Here is a 13716-nt window from a genome sequence, read left to right as displayed (position 1 = left end):
GTTATAACACAAGATTTTGCTTAGTAATAACTTGATTCATGAACACCAAGCAATAGAAAATATTAATATACCTCGTTATTCTTACTGTGTAAATTGATTCCTAACATCAAAGAAATTACTCAACAACCTTCTTTTTCGAGAACAATATACATTTATTTGTCATTTTTGGTAAATTTTAGACGACCCTGATGAAGATACTGCTAATTAACGGCGCTCAAGAATTCGCTCATTCCCAAGGGAAATTTAATAAAACCCTCCACAATGTAGCAAAAGACACATTAATTCAGCTAGGCCATACTGTTCAGGAAACTGTCGTTGATGAAGGGTATGATGAGAACACAGAAGTCGAAAAAATCCTCTGGGCCAATGTTATTATTTATCAATGGCCCGGCTGGTGGATGGGTACACCATGGAAGTTAAAGCGTTATATGGATGAAGTGTTCACTGCTGGATACGGTCAACTTTATGCAAATGATGGAAGGTCGAGTAAAAATCCAACTCAAAATTATGGAAAAGGTGGCTTACTTCATGAGCATCGCTATATGATATCTTGCACTTGGAATGCTCCTGCAGCCGCTTTTGAAGAAGTTGGAAATTTTTTCGATGGGAGGGGAGTAGACGGAACCCTACTGACGTTCCATAAAGCGAATCAGTTTCTGGGTATGAAGCCATTGCCAACCTTTATGGTAAACGATGTTATTAAAAATCCCAAAGTTGACATCGCTGTATGTGCGTATAAAGACCACTTAAACGACGTTTTTGGTTCAGCTAACGCTTAACGGTTACTCAATCATCAGAGTTTCATACAATCCCTGAATAAACGGCTAAATTAATGCTTGTTTCGTATACTGCTGTATGTGCGTGTTCATTTTTAGCTAAAGTAAACTGTGGTATGGAAATAGCTAGCCGCACGATATTCTGACGAAATATACACTAAATTTCCTGTATTAGATATACTTATTTCACTAGTGTTCAACACGTTCGCCTGATTTAGTAAACATGTACGAAAATAGCTCAGTGCCAGTTAAACTCAAATTGTGATGAAAAAGTTCACTTTGATTGAAGGAACTCTTTGCTAAAAGGATAATCTGTATATCCTTTCTCTGTTTTTGGCAAATAAAAGCTAGACCGATCCCACTTGTTAAGAGGAATATGATGCTTAATTCGAAAAACTAAATCGGGATTCGCAATGAAATTTCGTCCGAACGCGACAAGTACGCCACGTTCATTGGCAGCTTGCACAGCTGTTTCTGGATCGTATCCTCCCGCCGTTATAAACGGTCCCTTCCAATACTTTTGCAAAAAGCTGGTGTTTTGTTCTGAAGAGACTAACTTATGACCCGACCAATATTTTCGGGGCTCGATGGCATGAATATATGCTAGTTTAGGAAACCTTTTAGCGATCTCACTCATAAGATAAATATTGACTTCCATGAAATCAATTTTTTGCATCCAACCGGAAAATGGAGATATACGATAGCCAACCCGCTCCTGTCCAATCTTTCTTGTTACTGCTTCTAAAACCTCTAAAGGAAATCGACATCGGTTTTCAATTGAACCACGATATTCAGGATCACATTGATCACCAAAACCACCTAACACAAATCTGTCAAGAAGAAACCCATTCACCTGGTGAATTTCTACGCCGTCTGCTTTAGCGATGTTAACGGCCAGATCCGCAGCATTAACAAAGTCCTGTATGTGCTCTTGGATATCTCTTTTAGACATATACTTTTTCTTATATACCTCCACGCCTTGAACAGCATCAAATGAGTGGATCCCCGCTGGTAAGCCACCAGGGTCTTGTGGACAATCCGAATATGTTATTTTTTGCATTTTTTCCAAATCATTTCTGTATTCATCTTTAAGGTCACCTGGGAGGGGCCAAAATTGAATAAACAAAAAGGATTTATTTTTATGAACAGCCTCAACAAGTGGTATCCAAGATTCTGCTTGCTCTTTGGTAAAGCACCGAGGGTTATTAGGAAATCCCCCGGATTTTTCACCGACAAATGTGGCATCAGCAATAAGCAATGTTCCTGGTATCATAGATCTTTGGGAATAGTATTCTACCATTAGGCCGGTGATCTTTCCATAGTCAGTAGCTCTCAATCTCGTCATAGGAGCATGCACAATCCGATGTTGCAAAAGCATGTTTCCCACTTTGATGGGTTTAAACAATTCACCTCGGTCATTCATATCCGAAAGTCTAGTAAAGCGAATCTTTTAACAAACTCATATACAACCAAGTATCTGTAAACAGATTTTGTTTGAACAACTAAATCAATACGGAAACTGACAGCTTTAACTAGTTAAATGAAAGTAAAGAAATGAGTGTTCTAGGCAGGATATTGAAGATTATAGATATATAGACCTTTATAAGTAGTTATATTTCCATCGATAATGCTTCGGTTGCCACCCGAATTTTGGAGGCGATTTTTTTTTATTGTAAGTCCATGTTCCATTGCTAAATATCTTCAACCTTTCAATAGGAGAATATGCAATTTACTCGTCACATTAGAAATTCATAATTTAGTCAATTGTGTGTAGAAAATAGTTTTAATCAAATACATCCGATTTTTCTAAGTTCATATGTTAGATAGGTCTTTGAACAGTGATTGCTCGCTATAGACTAGCAATTAACTTAAATCATGTTTCAATACTTTGAAACTAATTAGCAGTTTGATACAATTCGTTGAGAAAGCTAAAATTTATTAAGTTGACTCGGATGCAAATGGTTGAAAGATTTGTTCGTGCAAGGACTTTATACGAAAGAAAAATTGTAAAATATCATTTTTCCCTAACCAAAAGAATATTTGCAAAACTTCTAATTCTATAATAAGAGTATTCTAAAACCAAGAGATAAAGCACATTTGAAGTATAACGATAAAAGTCGCGGAAACAGTTCCTAATAGAGTGGAACCATTTAAAGTAAAAACACAATACCCAAAATGAGCTTATTGAGGCGATTTCTTTTAAACCCAAGAAGTACTTGAAGAAGCAAGCACTTCCCTTAAGCAGAAGAACTCTCGACAAGTTTCAACTCTCCGGTGGTAGTCTGAACGAGATCGTAGATACGGAACTCGCAATTCTTAAAAGAGAGCTGGGGAGGTAAGAAATCAATGTCAGCGGCCTTAACCATTTTCTTCAAAAGGAATCTGATGAAGGCACTATGTGTGATTACAGCGATTTGCTGCTGAGGAAGGGCAGCAAGGTATTCTAAAGCTTCCTTGGAGCGAATGGCGCTAATGGTAACATCGGAAGCATAGATGTCACGCTTCTCAGGGTAAATACCGTCTTGGCAGCTTTGGAAGTTGTATTTGGGGTAAAGCTTGTTAAGCTTGTCCAATTCTAATCCAATATCACAAGGTAAATGTCCAACCTCTTGGAAAAAAGGTGAAATATAAACGGGAACCTTATCGGGGCCACCCTCCGCTAAGTACTTCTTCAAAGCGATCTCCATCGTTTGAAGGGTACGACGCATGGGCGAACAAACAATTCCGTCGATAGGAATTTGCTTGCTTTCCAGTTCCTTAGCAAGGGCTTCACATTGCTCAATACCTTCCGAAGTTAAAACGGGATCACGAATGTTGTGGTCTTCATCAGGTCCAACATTATGTTGGGCTTGTCCGTGTCTAATCAAGTAAACCGTTTTTTTCAAATTGTTTGTCATATTGAATGTTGGCAAGAAACGAGGTGTGTCGCTTCCGCCTTATATTCATCTGATCTGCAGCTTCCGTGTAGTGGGGATCATTTTAAAAATCTCGTTTCCGAACCGATAACAATTCAGCCAATTCGTTGGTCGGTCGATAATCGGAAGAAAAGACCAACGTGCAAGTAGCATGAAAAAGGAAAAAACAAAGACAAAAACGAAAACAAAAGCAAACATGCAACAGACAGATTAAAAAAATATATATTTATATTTTATCCCAGTGTTCTCTCAGTCATGGAAAATTGCTTTGAAAAAAAATCGCGGCATTTATTTTTTTTATTTTTTTTTGTATCGTTGATATGGCAACTGATAGTCATATCGAAAACGTGCTTATATTCGTTTTATTAGAATATAATATTCTCTTTTTAAGTAAGATAAGCCACGAATAACGGACTATTAGATAATTTAATTAAAAATCACTTTCCGTACACTCATCAAACAACGCGTCGCACGAGTTGGTCGGTCGTAAATTAATTCATACTCAACATAAAAAAAATGTTAAAAATTTAGGAATTGCACTCATATGTTTGCTACATAGACAATGAAAAATTTTTGCGAAAGACCCGAACGAATATAATGTACTTAAAGCAATTAACTATATACTCTCAATCGTTTGCCTTTGCTGTTCTATGCTTCAAGCAGGCACTTTGACAAAGCGCAATGGAGTAAAGATAAATATCAGCTGAATGTACATAAAAAAAACCAATAAGAATTAGTTCTTTTCCGTATTATCTTTTACTAACGACAATATCCGGCATGATAGAGAATAAATGTATCGATAGTCTGAAGTTTGCCGATGTCAAAATAACGAGATGAAGGGTGAATTCCGTTATAGAAGTGCATGCTCACGCTAGTGATATTGGTTAGTAGAGTTAATGCATTTTTTTCTATAGACGCTGCCATAAAAATATGTAGAAGTATGAACCTGGGAAAATCAACATATTTGAATTTTAAATAAATAATCTTAACGCTTAATTCAAATGGACATTTAAAAAGTTGTGTCTTAATTAGAATAGTAAAACGTGTCCTTTCCGCAGGCAATGAAAAAAAAGCCAAAAACAAAACAACTCAAAAAGTCAAATTTCACTCTTAAAGCCAAGTAAAATACTAGGCAAGTTTAGATGGAATATAGCAAATGGAGATGAAACCTTCGGCGCATTTTGCTACAACGTACACATCAATATATGCATATGTAAATTTGGTACATATTTTATATAATATCAATATATATACCAATCACCTGCATTATGCCAGTTTCATCCAAAACTCAAAGCCTCAGTATTGCGATATCGCATAAGCATAATATAGTATAGTAATACATCTTTATTATCGATATCCTCTGGGCTGCTAGTGCAAAATGATGTAAAGAATATCTAATAAAAATATCAAATTGATAGTTAGCCATTTACTAGAAAAGGATTATAAACATCAACGGCTAAAAAATAATGTAAATTTTGCCGGGTTCATGGACAAGCCGAGTGGAGCTCTAGTTTAGATCTGATAGCGCAATACTAGTAGTAGGTAGTACACATGGTCAAAGTCGGTAAATTAGGTAAACACTTACGCACTTCTATTATTACTTCTTTACAGAAACATTATTTACCGAACGAGAAGGTATCGTTCTTTAGCATTTTCTGTTTTGACATGCCGTTAAATGCAGGATGATTAAAATACTTGTAAATGCGTTCTGTGCGTGAGAGCATACTAACAAGCTTGGCCGTTTCATGAAAAAAAAGGTTAAATGAGCTTCAGCAAAACGCAGTTAAAACGTTCATCAATTCCTTCTAATTATATTGATAATCCAATGTTTGCAAGGAAACAAATTTCTTATCTGTATTGAACCTTTTTGTAATTTACTATTAGACACTACTAGATCTTTTTCTGTATTCTCAGCAACGTAGAAACGAAAACCCGAGAAATCTCGTCTGTCTGTTAACCTGATGTAAACCTCAAAGACGGGGTCACCTTTCCTAGCTTTATTCATTAGGTTTGCGTAATAATTTACTGCTTCAACAACTTTAGAACAATGCTTCTATTGAAGTTTTGCTAATTAAACAACCAGTTCACAAAAAAATGATATAAAATCAAAAAAGAAGGAGCCTACAGCACCCCGGATTCCCATGTTGTCTCCAACCATAGTACTAACGAGGCCCTCAGACGCTTAACTGCAGTGATCGGACGGGAACTGGTGTTTTCGCCTAGGTATGGCCGTAGACATTTGGATCAGTAAATAGCTCTATAAATACTTAAAATGTATTTTATATTGTCTACCAGCAGAGCCTGTTTTAAGTGTTGGATCATTGAACACCATCAGGCAAATGGTATACAATAGTCATGAATTGATTTCAATTATGGATATTTAAAACTACATATCTTTTGCTAAGTCATTTTCAGTAAAGGAATGTTTTACCCGAAATCCTTATAATAGAGTTAATGAACTAGCTACAAACGCAAACAAAACACTGTCAAATTTATTAGCCTCCTAGTGACGTTACATAGTCTATCAAGGGTCTAGTCATGGTTTTAACCGATTAGAAAGTAGTTTTTTATACAATATATTTAAAGCCTCGTTTTTTGTTACACAAGTGTGTAAAAACCTCATTAGTCCTTGTTGTCATCTAGAAAAGTACTTAAGGTTCTTCCGTACAGCAGGAATCTTTACATAGTAGAAATTGCTATATGATATAGAATGACATCTATTGAATGCAACAACAATCGACCCTAGAACAGCTTCGAATTTCATGACTTCATATTTTGTAATATGGTAGGAGCATGATTTTTTGTGTTGATTTAAAGATTGAATAGTGTATATATATATATATATCTTTACATCTACGAAACGTTGAATTGATTTTATATCAATAATATCGATCATTTTTATTCTATTATTTGTTTGTTTGCTTGGCTTTCATCTATTTCTACAGACTATCTTTCCCTAATGTCTATTGCAAAAGGAAAAAATGCATTGCTTGTTGCCAGCAGTTATTATGGCCCATTTTATCCAGATGGTAAAAACACTGGAGTCCATTTTTCAGAGCTTTTAATCCCTTACAATGTTTTCAAAAAAGCAGGTTTTAACGTGCAATTCGTTTCAGAAAATGGCTCTTACAAATTTGACGATCATTCCATTGAGGAGTCAAAATTAGGGGACTTTGAAAGAAAAGTATTTAATGATAAAAACGACGATTTTTGGACTAATCTTAACAATATGAAAAAGGCTTCGGACATAGTTGGAAAAGACTATCAGCTTTTATTTGTGGCAGGTGGGCATGCTGCGATGTTTGACTTACCCAAAGCCACGAATTTACAGGCGGTAGCAAGAGAAGTGTTTACAAATGGTGGTGTTTTATCGGCAGTCTGTCATGGCCCTGTTTTGCTTGCCAATGTAAAGAATCCACAATCAGTTGAAGGCAAAACAGTCGTGTATCATAAGCATGTTACAGCTTTTAATAAGGCTGGAGAGGAAAAAATGGGTGTTATGGATGAATTGAAAAAACGAGGGATGAAATCCTTAAATGAAATATTTGCTGAAGCAGGGGCAACTTTCATTGATCCACCAAACCCCAATGTCAACTTTACTCAGATCGATGGAAAAATTGTAACAGGGGTAAATCCGCAGAGCGCAAAATCGACTGCTGAAGCCGCCGTTAGCGCATTATAAAAATTATGTTGTTTGTTGTTATGAGTTATACGAAATAAATAAAAAGAAAAACATTGGAAGATAATTTTTTCGCAGATCTGCTGTTCATTAAAAGTGATGCTTATGCTCAAGTGAAGCATTGCTAATTTGCGATACTGTTTTATAAATATTATAAATTTAGTACTACAACTTTTGCGATTATTCATGACCAAGTATTGTTGAGATTGAATGCCGTCTCAATTATGGTAGATAAATATTCATTGGTAACTATATAATTTGCTGCTGCTGCAAATGATCGCTTAATGTAACAGTTAGCGCTCGTAAATGACAAAAAGAAAGAGCTGGTATATTCTATTAACAATTATGGGTTAAATCAGTCAAATACATGTAGCCAGGTTTATGAGAGTAAACGGGCTCAGGTAGTTTACTCATCATTACTACGTTTTGTGGAGTAACACCACAGCCCCAGAAAATAGGGATTTCACCTTCTTTGAATTCGACAGGCACGCCAAAGTCAGGTTTTCCACAGTCTTTGACTCCAATTTTCTTAGCACCATCCCAACCCCATGCAACAGGTTCTCCATGGCAGTTCGTATAAGCAGAAGTAATTTTTCTGATTCTTTCAAGGTCCTTTTCAGGGTATGGACGCATGGAGACTACAAAAGTACCAGTAAAAACGCCAGATGCGCAAAGAGGGATATTTGTAATAAACATTGGAGGTGCATCACCAGTTGGTAAATGCCTTGGGATAAAATTCTCAGCTACTAGTGCAGCTTCAAAAGAGAAAGAGCATCCAATCAAGAAGCCGACGTAGTCTTCAGTCCACTCTTTGGAAATATTTTCTAATTCCCTTGAAAATTTGCCATTGATGTATTCACAATAGAAAGGAATATCTGTTGCGACGTTGCTTTGTTTAGCCAAAGCTTCTGGTTTGAATTCAGTAGGCTTGCCAATTTCCGTTTCTCCCAACAAAGGACAAGGAACAGGATTGCGAACGCACAAATTTACGAAATCATCTCTATATTTGGCAGGCAAGACCAAAAGGTTTGCTTGAATATATCCCTCGCACCATCCAGTCGTGGACTTGGTCATTAATCTGTTTCGAATTAATTTACGAGCTTCTACGGGCTTCGTAATTGCTCGCTCTGAATAGGAAGGGAGACGACACTCGTCCTTCTTAGGCATACCATCATATGCTTTCGGTTCGCGAATTACATCGACGGTGGCATACACTGGTGGATCGATACTAGTAGTAGTCATTATTATTGTAATTTCAAATCAATTGATCCACAGTTCTATTATTAGTGGTAGATTTTCTTATAGTAATGTATTTCCCAAAAGAAGGTTTCTAATTAATTTTTTAGCCTAATCCTTTTCGTAACTATATATATATTTGTGTGCAAATACTTTTATCTATTAAACATATCATGATTTTATGCCTAAATTGACTGCACGAAGTTTCAGCTTACATTTTGCAAACTTGATTGGGAGCTCCTCCTATTAAGCTAACTGATAGTGTATTCGTGAAATTAATCGTTGCTTGGGAGCTCGATGATATAATAACACGTTCTTTAATACAATCGCATTTATTCGCTATTAGAAAATATAAGCATGATAGTCAATAAGCTGGAGGAGCTCTGCTCATCGTCCAGTAAATCCAGCGTCTATCAATAAATTACACGATTGCTAGACGAACTAGTACTACAACTACTATAGGAAAACCTACATCGTCGTTTATCAATGATAAAAAACCCCCTCTTTTGTAACTATTAGGAAATTAGATATGGATCTGTATGGTTGACTGAAATGCGAATATAAAGAAGCGGTTTGCTCTCCTGTTTCGCATAATATTCTAATAGACCAAAGTTTGGCAAAATGTCAGATCAATCGGAATATAAAATCTCAAAAGACGATGAGCATAGCATTTATGCTTCAGAAATAAATAAGGAGAAACTCCAGAATACAGCGTCGCCAGATGTGGATTATGGAGATACAGCCTCGTTAAAAATCGACCCAAAGGTTGAAAAGAAACTACTTTTGAAAATGGACCTTGTAATCAGTCCCATTATTGGGTTCCTTTATTTAATGGCATTTTTGGATCGCTCAAATATTGGTAATGCTGCTGTTGCTGGTATGACTGAGGCATTGAGTCTTTATGGAGAACGTTTAAATGTTGCTGTTAGTATTTTTTATGTATTGTATATTTTGGTTGAGACTCCTAGTGTCGTTTTGGTTAAACGAATTAAAGCCTCGCGGATGTTGGCATTTATATCTTTTGCATGGAGCATGACTGTTCTGTTTTCTGGATTTATGTCAAGCTATGGAGGTTTGATTGCTACACGCTTAATTCTTGGTTTGTTGGAAGGTTGCTTATTTCCTGCGCTTAACTTGTATCTGACAACTCATTACACCCGCAAAGAACAATGCCAGCGTCTTTCCTACTTGTTTGCTTCGGCTGGTTTAGCAGGTGCTTTTGGAGGTCTTTTTGCTTATGCTCTTGAGCAAGTTCATGCTGGTAACAAAGAAGGTTGGCAATGGATATACATCGTAGAAGGTCTCGTTTCCTTTATTGGTGTTCCACTTTGTTTATTTGCTCTTCCGGATAAGATGGAAAATGCTTGGTTCCTTACCCGTGAAGAAAGGGAGGTTGCTATTATTCGTAGAGATATTAACGCCCGTTATCATGGTGAGCAACATTTTGAATGGTCAGAAGTTAGGAAGGCCTTTAAGGATCCCAAAGTTTACGTTTCTGCTACGTCTCAATTTTGTGCCGATATGGTGTTGTATGGATTTTCATCTTTCTTGCCTGTCATTATTAAGGGTCTTGGTTTTGTAGGCCTTCAAACTAACTATATGACTATTCCAGTATATATTGCTGGTGTGATATCATTTTTATTTGTTGCATGGCTCTCTGATCGCACTCAGCTACGAGCTGTATATTTAATTTCAGCTTCAACCGTTGTTGCAGTTGGATATATAATAATGTTAGCAAGCGATTCTAATGCTGCAAAGTATACTGCAACTTATATTATTGCCATAGGATGTTACATCGGTCCTGGTTTAAATCTCGGGTGGTTGAACAATAACGTTGCGGGTCATTACAAAAGAGCAACTGCGATAGGAATTCAGCAGACTCTTGCGAACAGTTCGGGCATTGTTGCTGGTCAGATTTATCGGTCTAAAAATGCTCCAAAATACATTTTGGGTAATGCTTTCACATTAGGCTGTGTTATAGTTGGCGGACTCGCCTACGTTGTCATGTTCTTTTCACTTCGTTACGTGAACAAAAAGCGAGATGAGCGATGTGCTCGTGGTGAATTTGATCCATCTGCCATTGGTGACTTTGCTGACGACTTCCGATATTATCTGTGATCTTTTGTTTTTTTTTACTCCTTGATGTATTTCTAATGAGTTGTATAGAATTTGTAGATTTTTGTCTACAGTAGTTGCTAGCCTATTAATTAATAGAATATAATAATATTAAAATTGGTATTAAATGAGGTGATGTGGTTAACTTAAATAATGCTAATGCTTTAGTTGCGTAAATATGGATATGTAAACATTCAGTCAGTTAAGGGAGTCCCCCATCCGGAAGCGTATTTATTTTTATTGATAACGAATTCAAAAATCGTTTCAATCTGAAAAAAAATGGACTATACAGTCGAAATTAAGTGAAAATGTCGGAAGCTCCCCCTTTTTTTAATGAACAATGGTTGGTAATAATAACTTGTTGTAGAAAGAAGAGAATTAGTAAAAACAAAACAGAGAAATAATAAATCTAAAAAAAAATAATATATAAAACTATGTTGGACGGAACGCTTTGGTAAGAAGTGGACCAATACCCCATCCACCTTCAACATCCAAAGCGCTTGCAACAAATGCAGAAAATTCTTTAACGCACGTCGAGGGGGCTGTATTTTGTGCATCCTCTTTCATATTTAAGGAAGTAGAAAGTTTCTTCCATAACATAGTAAATGTTTGAAGAGAAGAAGTACTAATCTGATCGAAATCACGCAAAGCGTAAAGGCCCTGCAAAAATATACGAAAAAGTGTCAAATGTGGTACTGGTAAATCGAATTTAAACTTCGTTAGTTCCGTTTCAGCATATCGTAAACCCCAAATCACATTTTCCCAGCCCATAGTCAAATTATAGGTAGTCATACAAGGAGAAATGTAATCATCATCCATCCACGAGTCATCTTTAAAGTATGAAGTGGCTGATTCTAAGTCAGTCAATGTAATAGAGCGTAAAAAAAGTGGATCGGGAAGATAGTAATAAGTGAGTACTAAATGCCATAAGCAAAGAAAAATAGAACTTGTTTTTGCACATGGGTTCGAGAGTTCCATACTGACCTTTAAATGTTGAAGCATGATTTCATATGATCTGTTTGGCTGCCTTGGTAAACCAATCATACTCAATTTAGCTTCATCGCGAATGAACTCAAAAATGGCGAACAATAAAACAAACCCTGAAATATTGGTTTCCTCAAGAAGTAGAGGTCCATTAACCAAGATACTTAAAGCATCTCTAGGATTGAGAGGATTGGGTCTCCAATAATCCTTAGAAAGTAACTCTTTAGAACTCCAAAGTGCGCTCGATATGGGTAAGGGCATTTGTAATTCTAAGACAGAAAGGGAGGGAGGTTTATTAAAAATTAATGCTAAAAACCACTCGAGGATATACAAACAAAACACACTTCTTCTAATACATTCAAGATCTATTAGATTCGAAATATCGGTATCTCCTTCGACCGACCAATTTAACTTTGTCCAGCCAAAAGTGCGGCTTTCATGAACTAAGTCTTTCAGTAAGACGTGACCAATACCGGAAAAACAGGCAGTCTTTTCGAATAAAGAGGCGGTACAAAACAACAATCTAGATTGAAAAACCCAGGCTTTTTTTACTCGCTCAGGATCACCCTGTAAGTAGAGCTGAAGAACATGAAAGCCGCTGTCCCAAAACAATAATGCCATAGAAAAATCACTTTCTATACCAGTACACAAGCATGCAATCACAACTAGAGAGCGAAGAAATGAAGCAGCAACATTCTCGGAATTAAACGATGCTTGATGAATAAAAGGGAAAACAGGATGAAACCACTCAAAGTAACCTTCGATATAATGTTCTAAGAAATCCGAAGGAATCAAAGGAAGAATGGTAAAATAAGGACGCAAACTTGGATGATAAGCTTTTGGCACATCTATTGCATCGAAAGAAGGTAAAACAATTTTCATATTATCTTCTTGCTGTGATGCGGCAGCCTTTACGTCCAGCACATCTTTCGAGCCTTCTTCGATAACAGACTTATCATTATGGAATCGCTGTATGTGGCGTTTGAGTAAATCTTTTCTTTTGCATTTGATCTCACAATAGGGACAAGGTATAGGTTCAGCCTTACTATGACAAGCCTTATGTCGAGTTAGATTTTCATGCCTCGTAAAACGCTTGGCGCACTGGTCGCAAGGAAAGACGCGCTTAGAATCAATCAATGAAGGTTCAGTCAACTTCCTCTTAGCAGACAAAACATTCGTTGAATTTTCAGAAACATGATCTACCATATTTGTGGAGAAATCAATACAAAACTTTCCCAAAGAAAATCCAACGCATAAATAAGTATAAAATTTTAAAAAGTGTTAACCAAAAACGGGTATAAACAAACAATAAATATTAAAGAGGAAGGGAAACACTGTCAGACAACAGATTTCCTATGCAAAAACTATGGTAGGTGGCTCAATTGCAAAATGTTAGATAAATTTTGACGCAACAATTAATGAACACCTTTTTACACAACAGATTTATACTTTTAAGCTTAATACCATCAGCAATAGACTATTTCCAAATGTTTTTTCGTATGGTAAAGGACAAGTAAGCATTATGAATAATTGTCGCGATTATCTCTCTTTAACCCTAAACAGATGCTTCTGATAAACCATGTCTATCTTGCGCTTAGCGAATTTGTCAAGCAGATAAACTAGCGCAAATTAAGTCATTCGTTGCTATTTCAATAAATAACTCATAATTCAACTTTTCATATATGCAACTACTTCTTTTATTGTGCCTAATAATTACTTGCAATTGAAATTGTATACCGAGAATTCTGTAGTAAGTAAGTATATTCTAACGCCAAGGGTATGCAAAACACTTCATTCTCCGCGGATGTACGTGCATAAGTATATTATCAAACTTTCAATAATATCATATTCTCGACATTCCTTCATTCTCTATATTATATTTTCAACTCCATAAACGCTTTCAGACAGTGAGATATATGAAGACATATATCTTCGTCGAATTATCAAGTTAGTCTCGGCTAGCATGCGTTTAGTACCTATCTAATCGAGGCTGTCTAAAATTTATCTAGAC

General features: G+C 36.3%; 7 protein-coding genes, 7 long non-coding RNA genes and 1 other non-coding gene across 15 annotated transcripts; 8 read left to right on the top strand and 7 right to left on the bottom strand.

Moving 5' to 3' along the window:
- Positions 1 to 70: 70 nt before the first annotated feature.
- On the bottom strand, positions 71 to 2199 carry SPOM_SPAC5H10.04 (NADPH dehydrogenase; the record flags this gene model as incomplete). Its single annotated transcript, NM_001018217.3, has 1 exon — positions 71 to 2199. One exon carries the CDS (start codon positions 2197 to 2199, stop codon positions 1051 to 1053), a length of 1149 nt encoding a protein of 382 aa, NP_592817.1. The 3' UTR covers positions 71 to 1050.
- Positions 122 to 2516, top strand: SPOM_SPAC5H10.05C (FAD binding oxidoreductase). The gene has a single exon (NM_001018218.3). It carries the CDS (start codon positions 189 to 191, stop codon positions 777 to 779), a length of 591 nt encoding a protein of 196 aa, NP_592818.1. The 5' UTR covers positions 122 to 188; the 3' UTR covers positions 780 to 2516.
- Positions 2517 to 2676: 160 nt separating this feature from the next.
- Positions 2677 to 3686, bottom strand: SPOM_SPAC5H10.03 (phosphoglycerate mutase/6-phosphofructo-2-kinase family). Its single transcript, NM_001018216.3, has one exon. It carries the CDS (start codon positions 3671 to 3673, stop codon positions 3014 to 3016), a length of 660 nt encoding a protein of 219 aa, NP_592816.1. The 5' UTR covers positions 3674 to 3686; the 3' UTR covers positions 2677 to 3013.
- Positions 2852 to 3201, top strand: SPOM_SPNCRNA.2064. Its single transcript, NR_191431.1, has one exon. It is a non-coding gene; the product is annotated as a non-coding RNA (long non-coding RNA).
- Positions 3655 to 3899, top strand: SPOM_SPNCRNA.2063. Its single transcript, NR_191430.1, has one exon. It is a non-coding gene; the product is annotated as a non-coding RNA (long non-coding RNA).
- A 125-nt stretch (positions 3900 to 4024) lies between these two features.
- On the top strand, positions 4025 to 4673 carry SPOM_SPNCRNA.2062. The gene has a single exon (NR_191429.1). It is a non-coding gene; the product is annotated as a non-coding RNA (long non-coding RNA).
- Positions 4674 to 5809: 1136 nt separating this feature from the next.
- Positions 5810 to 5928, bottom strand: SPOM_SPRRNA.10. The gene has a single exon (NR_151400.1). It is a non-coding gene; the product is annotated as a 5S ribosomal RNA (ribosomal RNA).
- A 652-nt stretch (positions 5929 to 6580) lies between these two features.
- SPOM_SPNCRNA.613 lies at positions 6581 to 7224 on the bottom strand. Its single transcript, NR_150975.1, has one exon. It is a non-coding gene; the product is annotated as a non-coding RNA (long non-coding RNA).
- hsp3102 (glyoxylase III Hsp3102) lies at positions 6651 to 7548 on the top strand (the record flags this gene model as incomplete). Its single annotated transcript, NM_001018215.3, has 1 exon — positions 6651 to 7548. One exon carries the CDS (start codon positions 6651 to 6653, stop codon positions 7371 to 7373), a length of 723 nt encoding a protein of 240 aa, NP_592815.1. The 3' UTR covers positions 7374 to 7548.
- dgc1 (D-glutamate cyclase) lies at positions 7531 to 8702 on the bottom strand. Its single transcript, NM_001018214.3, has one exon. It carries the CDS (start codon positions 8610 to 8612, stop codon positions 7707 to 7709), a length of 906 nt encoding a protein of 301 aa, NP_592814.1. The 5' UTR covers positions 8613 to 8702; the 3' UTR covers positions 7531 to 7706.
- SPOM_SPNCRNA.612 lies at positions 7545 to 8715 on the top strand. The gene has a single exon (NR_150974.1). It is a non-coding gene; the product is annotated as a non-coding RNA, possible alternative UTR (long non-coding RNA).
- A 369-nt stretch (positions 8716 to 9084) lies between these two features.
- On the bottom strand, positions 9085 to 10853 carry SPOM_SPNCRNA.611. Its single transcript, NR_150973.1, has one exon. It is a non-coding gene; the product is annotated as a non-coding RNA, possible alternative UTR (long non-coding RNA).
- Positions 9197 to 10767, top strand: SPOM_SPAC11D3.18C (carboxylic acid transmembrane transporter). Its single transcript, NM_001355967.2, has one exon. The coding sequence runs from the start codon at positions 9228 to 9230 to the stop codon at positions 10722 to 10724; it is 1497 nt and encodes a 498-aa protein (NP_001342807.1). The 5' UTR covers positions 9197 to 9227; the 3' UTR covers positions 10725 to 10767.
- Positions 10818 to 13216, bottom strand: SPOM_SPAC11D3.17 (DNA-binding transcription factor, zf-fungal binuclear cluster type). Its single transcript, NM_001355966.2, has one exon. The coding sequence runs from the start codon at positions 12909 to 12911 to the stop codon at positions 11154 to 11156; it is 1758 nt and encodes a 585-aa protein (NP_001342806.1). The 5' UTR covers positions 12912 to 13216; the 3' UTR covers positions 10818 to 11153.
- On the top strand, positions 10977 to 13282 carry SPOM_SPNCRNA.2061. Its single transcript, NR_191428.1, has one exon. It is a non-coding gene; the product is annotated as a non-coding RNA (long non-coding RNA).
- Positions 13283 to 13716: the final 434 nt, after the last annotated feature.

Source organism: Schizosaccharomyces pombe (assembly GCF_000002945.2).
Source record: "Schizosaccharomyces pombe strain 972h- genome assembly, chromosome: I".
In the NCBI taxonomy this organism is placed as follows: Eukaryota; Fungi; Ascomycota; class Schizosaccharomycetes; order Schizosaccharomycetales; family Schizosaccharomycetaceae; genus Schizosaccharomyces; species Schizosaccharomyces pombe.
This window is presented reverse-complemented; position numbering and strand designations above follow the sequence as displayed.

Bases quoted from the DNA above. Each gene is read 5' to 3' on its own strand.
- SPOM_SPAC5H10.05C (NM_001018218.3), top strand. From the start codon at position 189: ATGAAGATACTGCTAATTAACGGCGCTCAAGAATTCGCTCATTCCCAA.
- SPOM_SPAC5H10.03 (NM_001018216.3), bottom strand. From the start codon at position 3,673: ATGACAAACAATTTGAAAAAAACGGTTTACTTGATTAGACACGGACAA.
- dgc1 (NM_001018214.3), bottom strand. From the start codon at position 8,612: ATGACTACTACTAGTATCGATCCACCAGTGTATGCCACCGTCGATGTA.
- SPOM_SPAC11D3.18C (NM_001355967.2), top strand. From the start codon at position 9,228: ATGTCAGATCAATCGGAATATAAAATCTCAAAAGACGATGAGCATAGC.
- SPOM_SPAC11D3.17 (NM_001355966.2), bottom strand. From the start codon at position 12,911: ATGGTAGATCATGTTTCTGAAAATTCAACGAATGTTTTGTCTGCTAAG.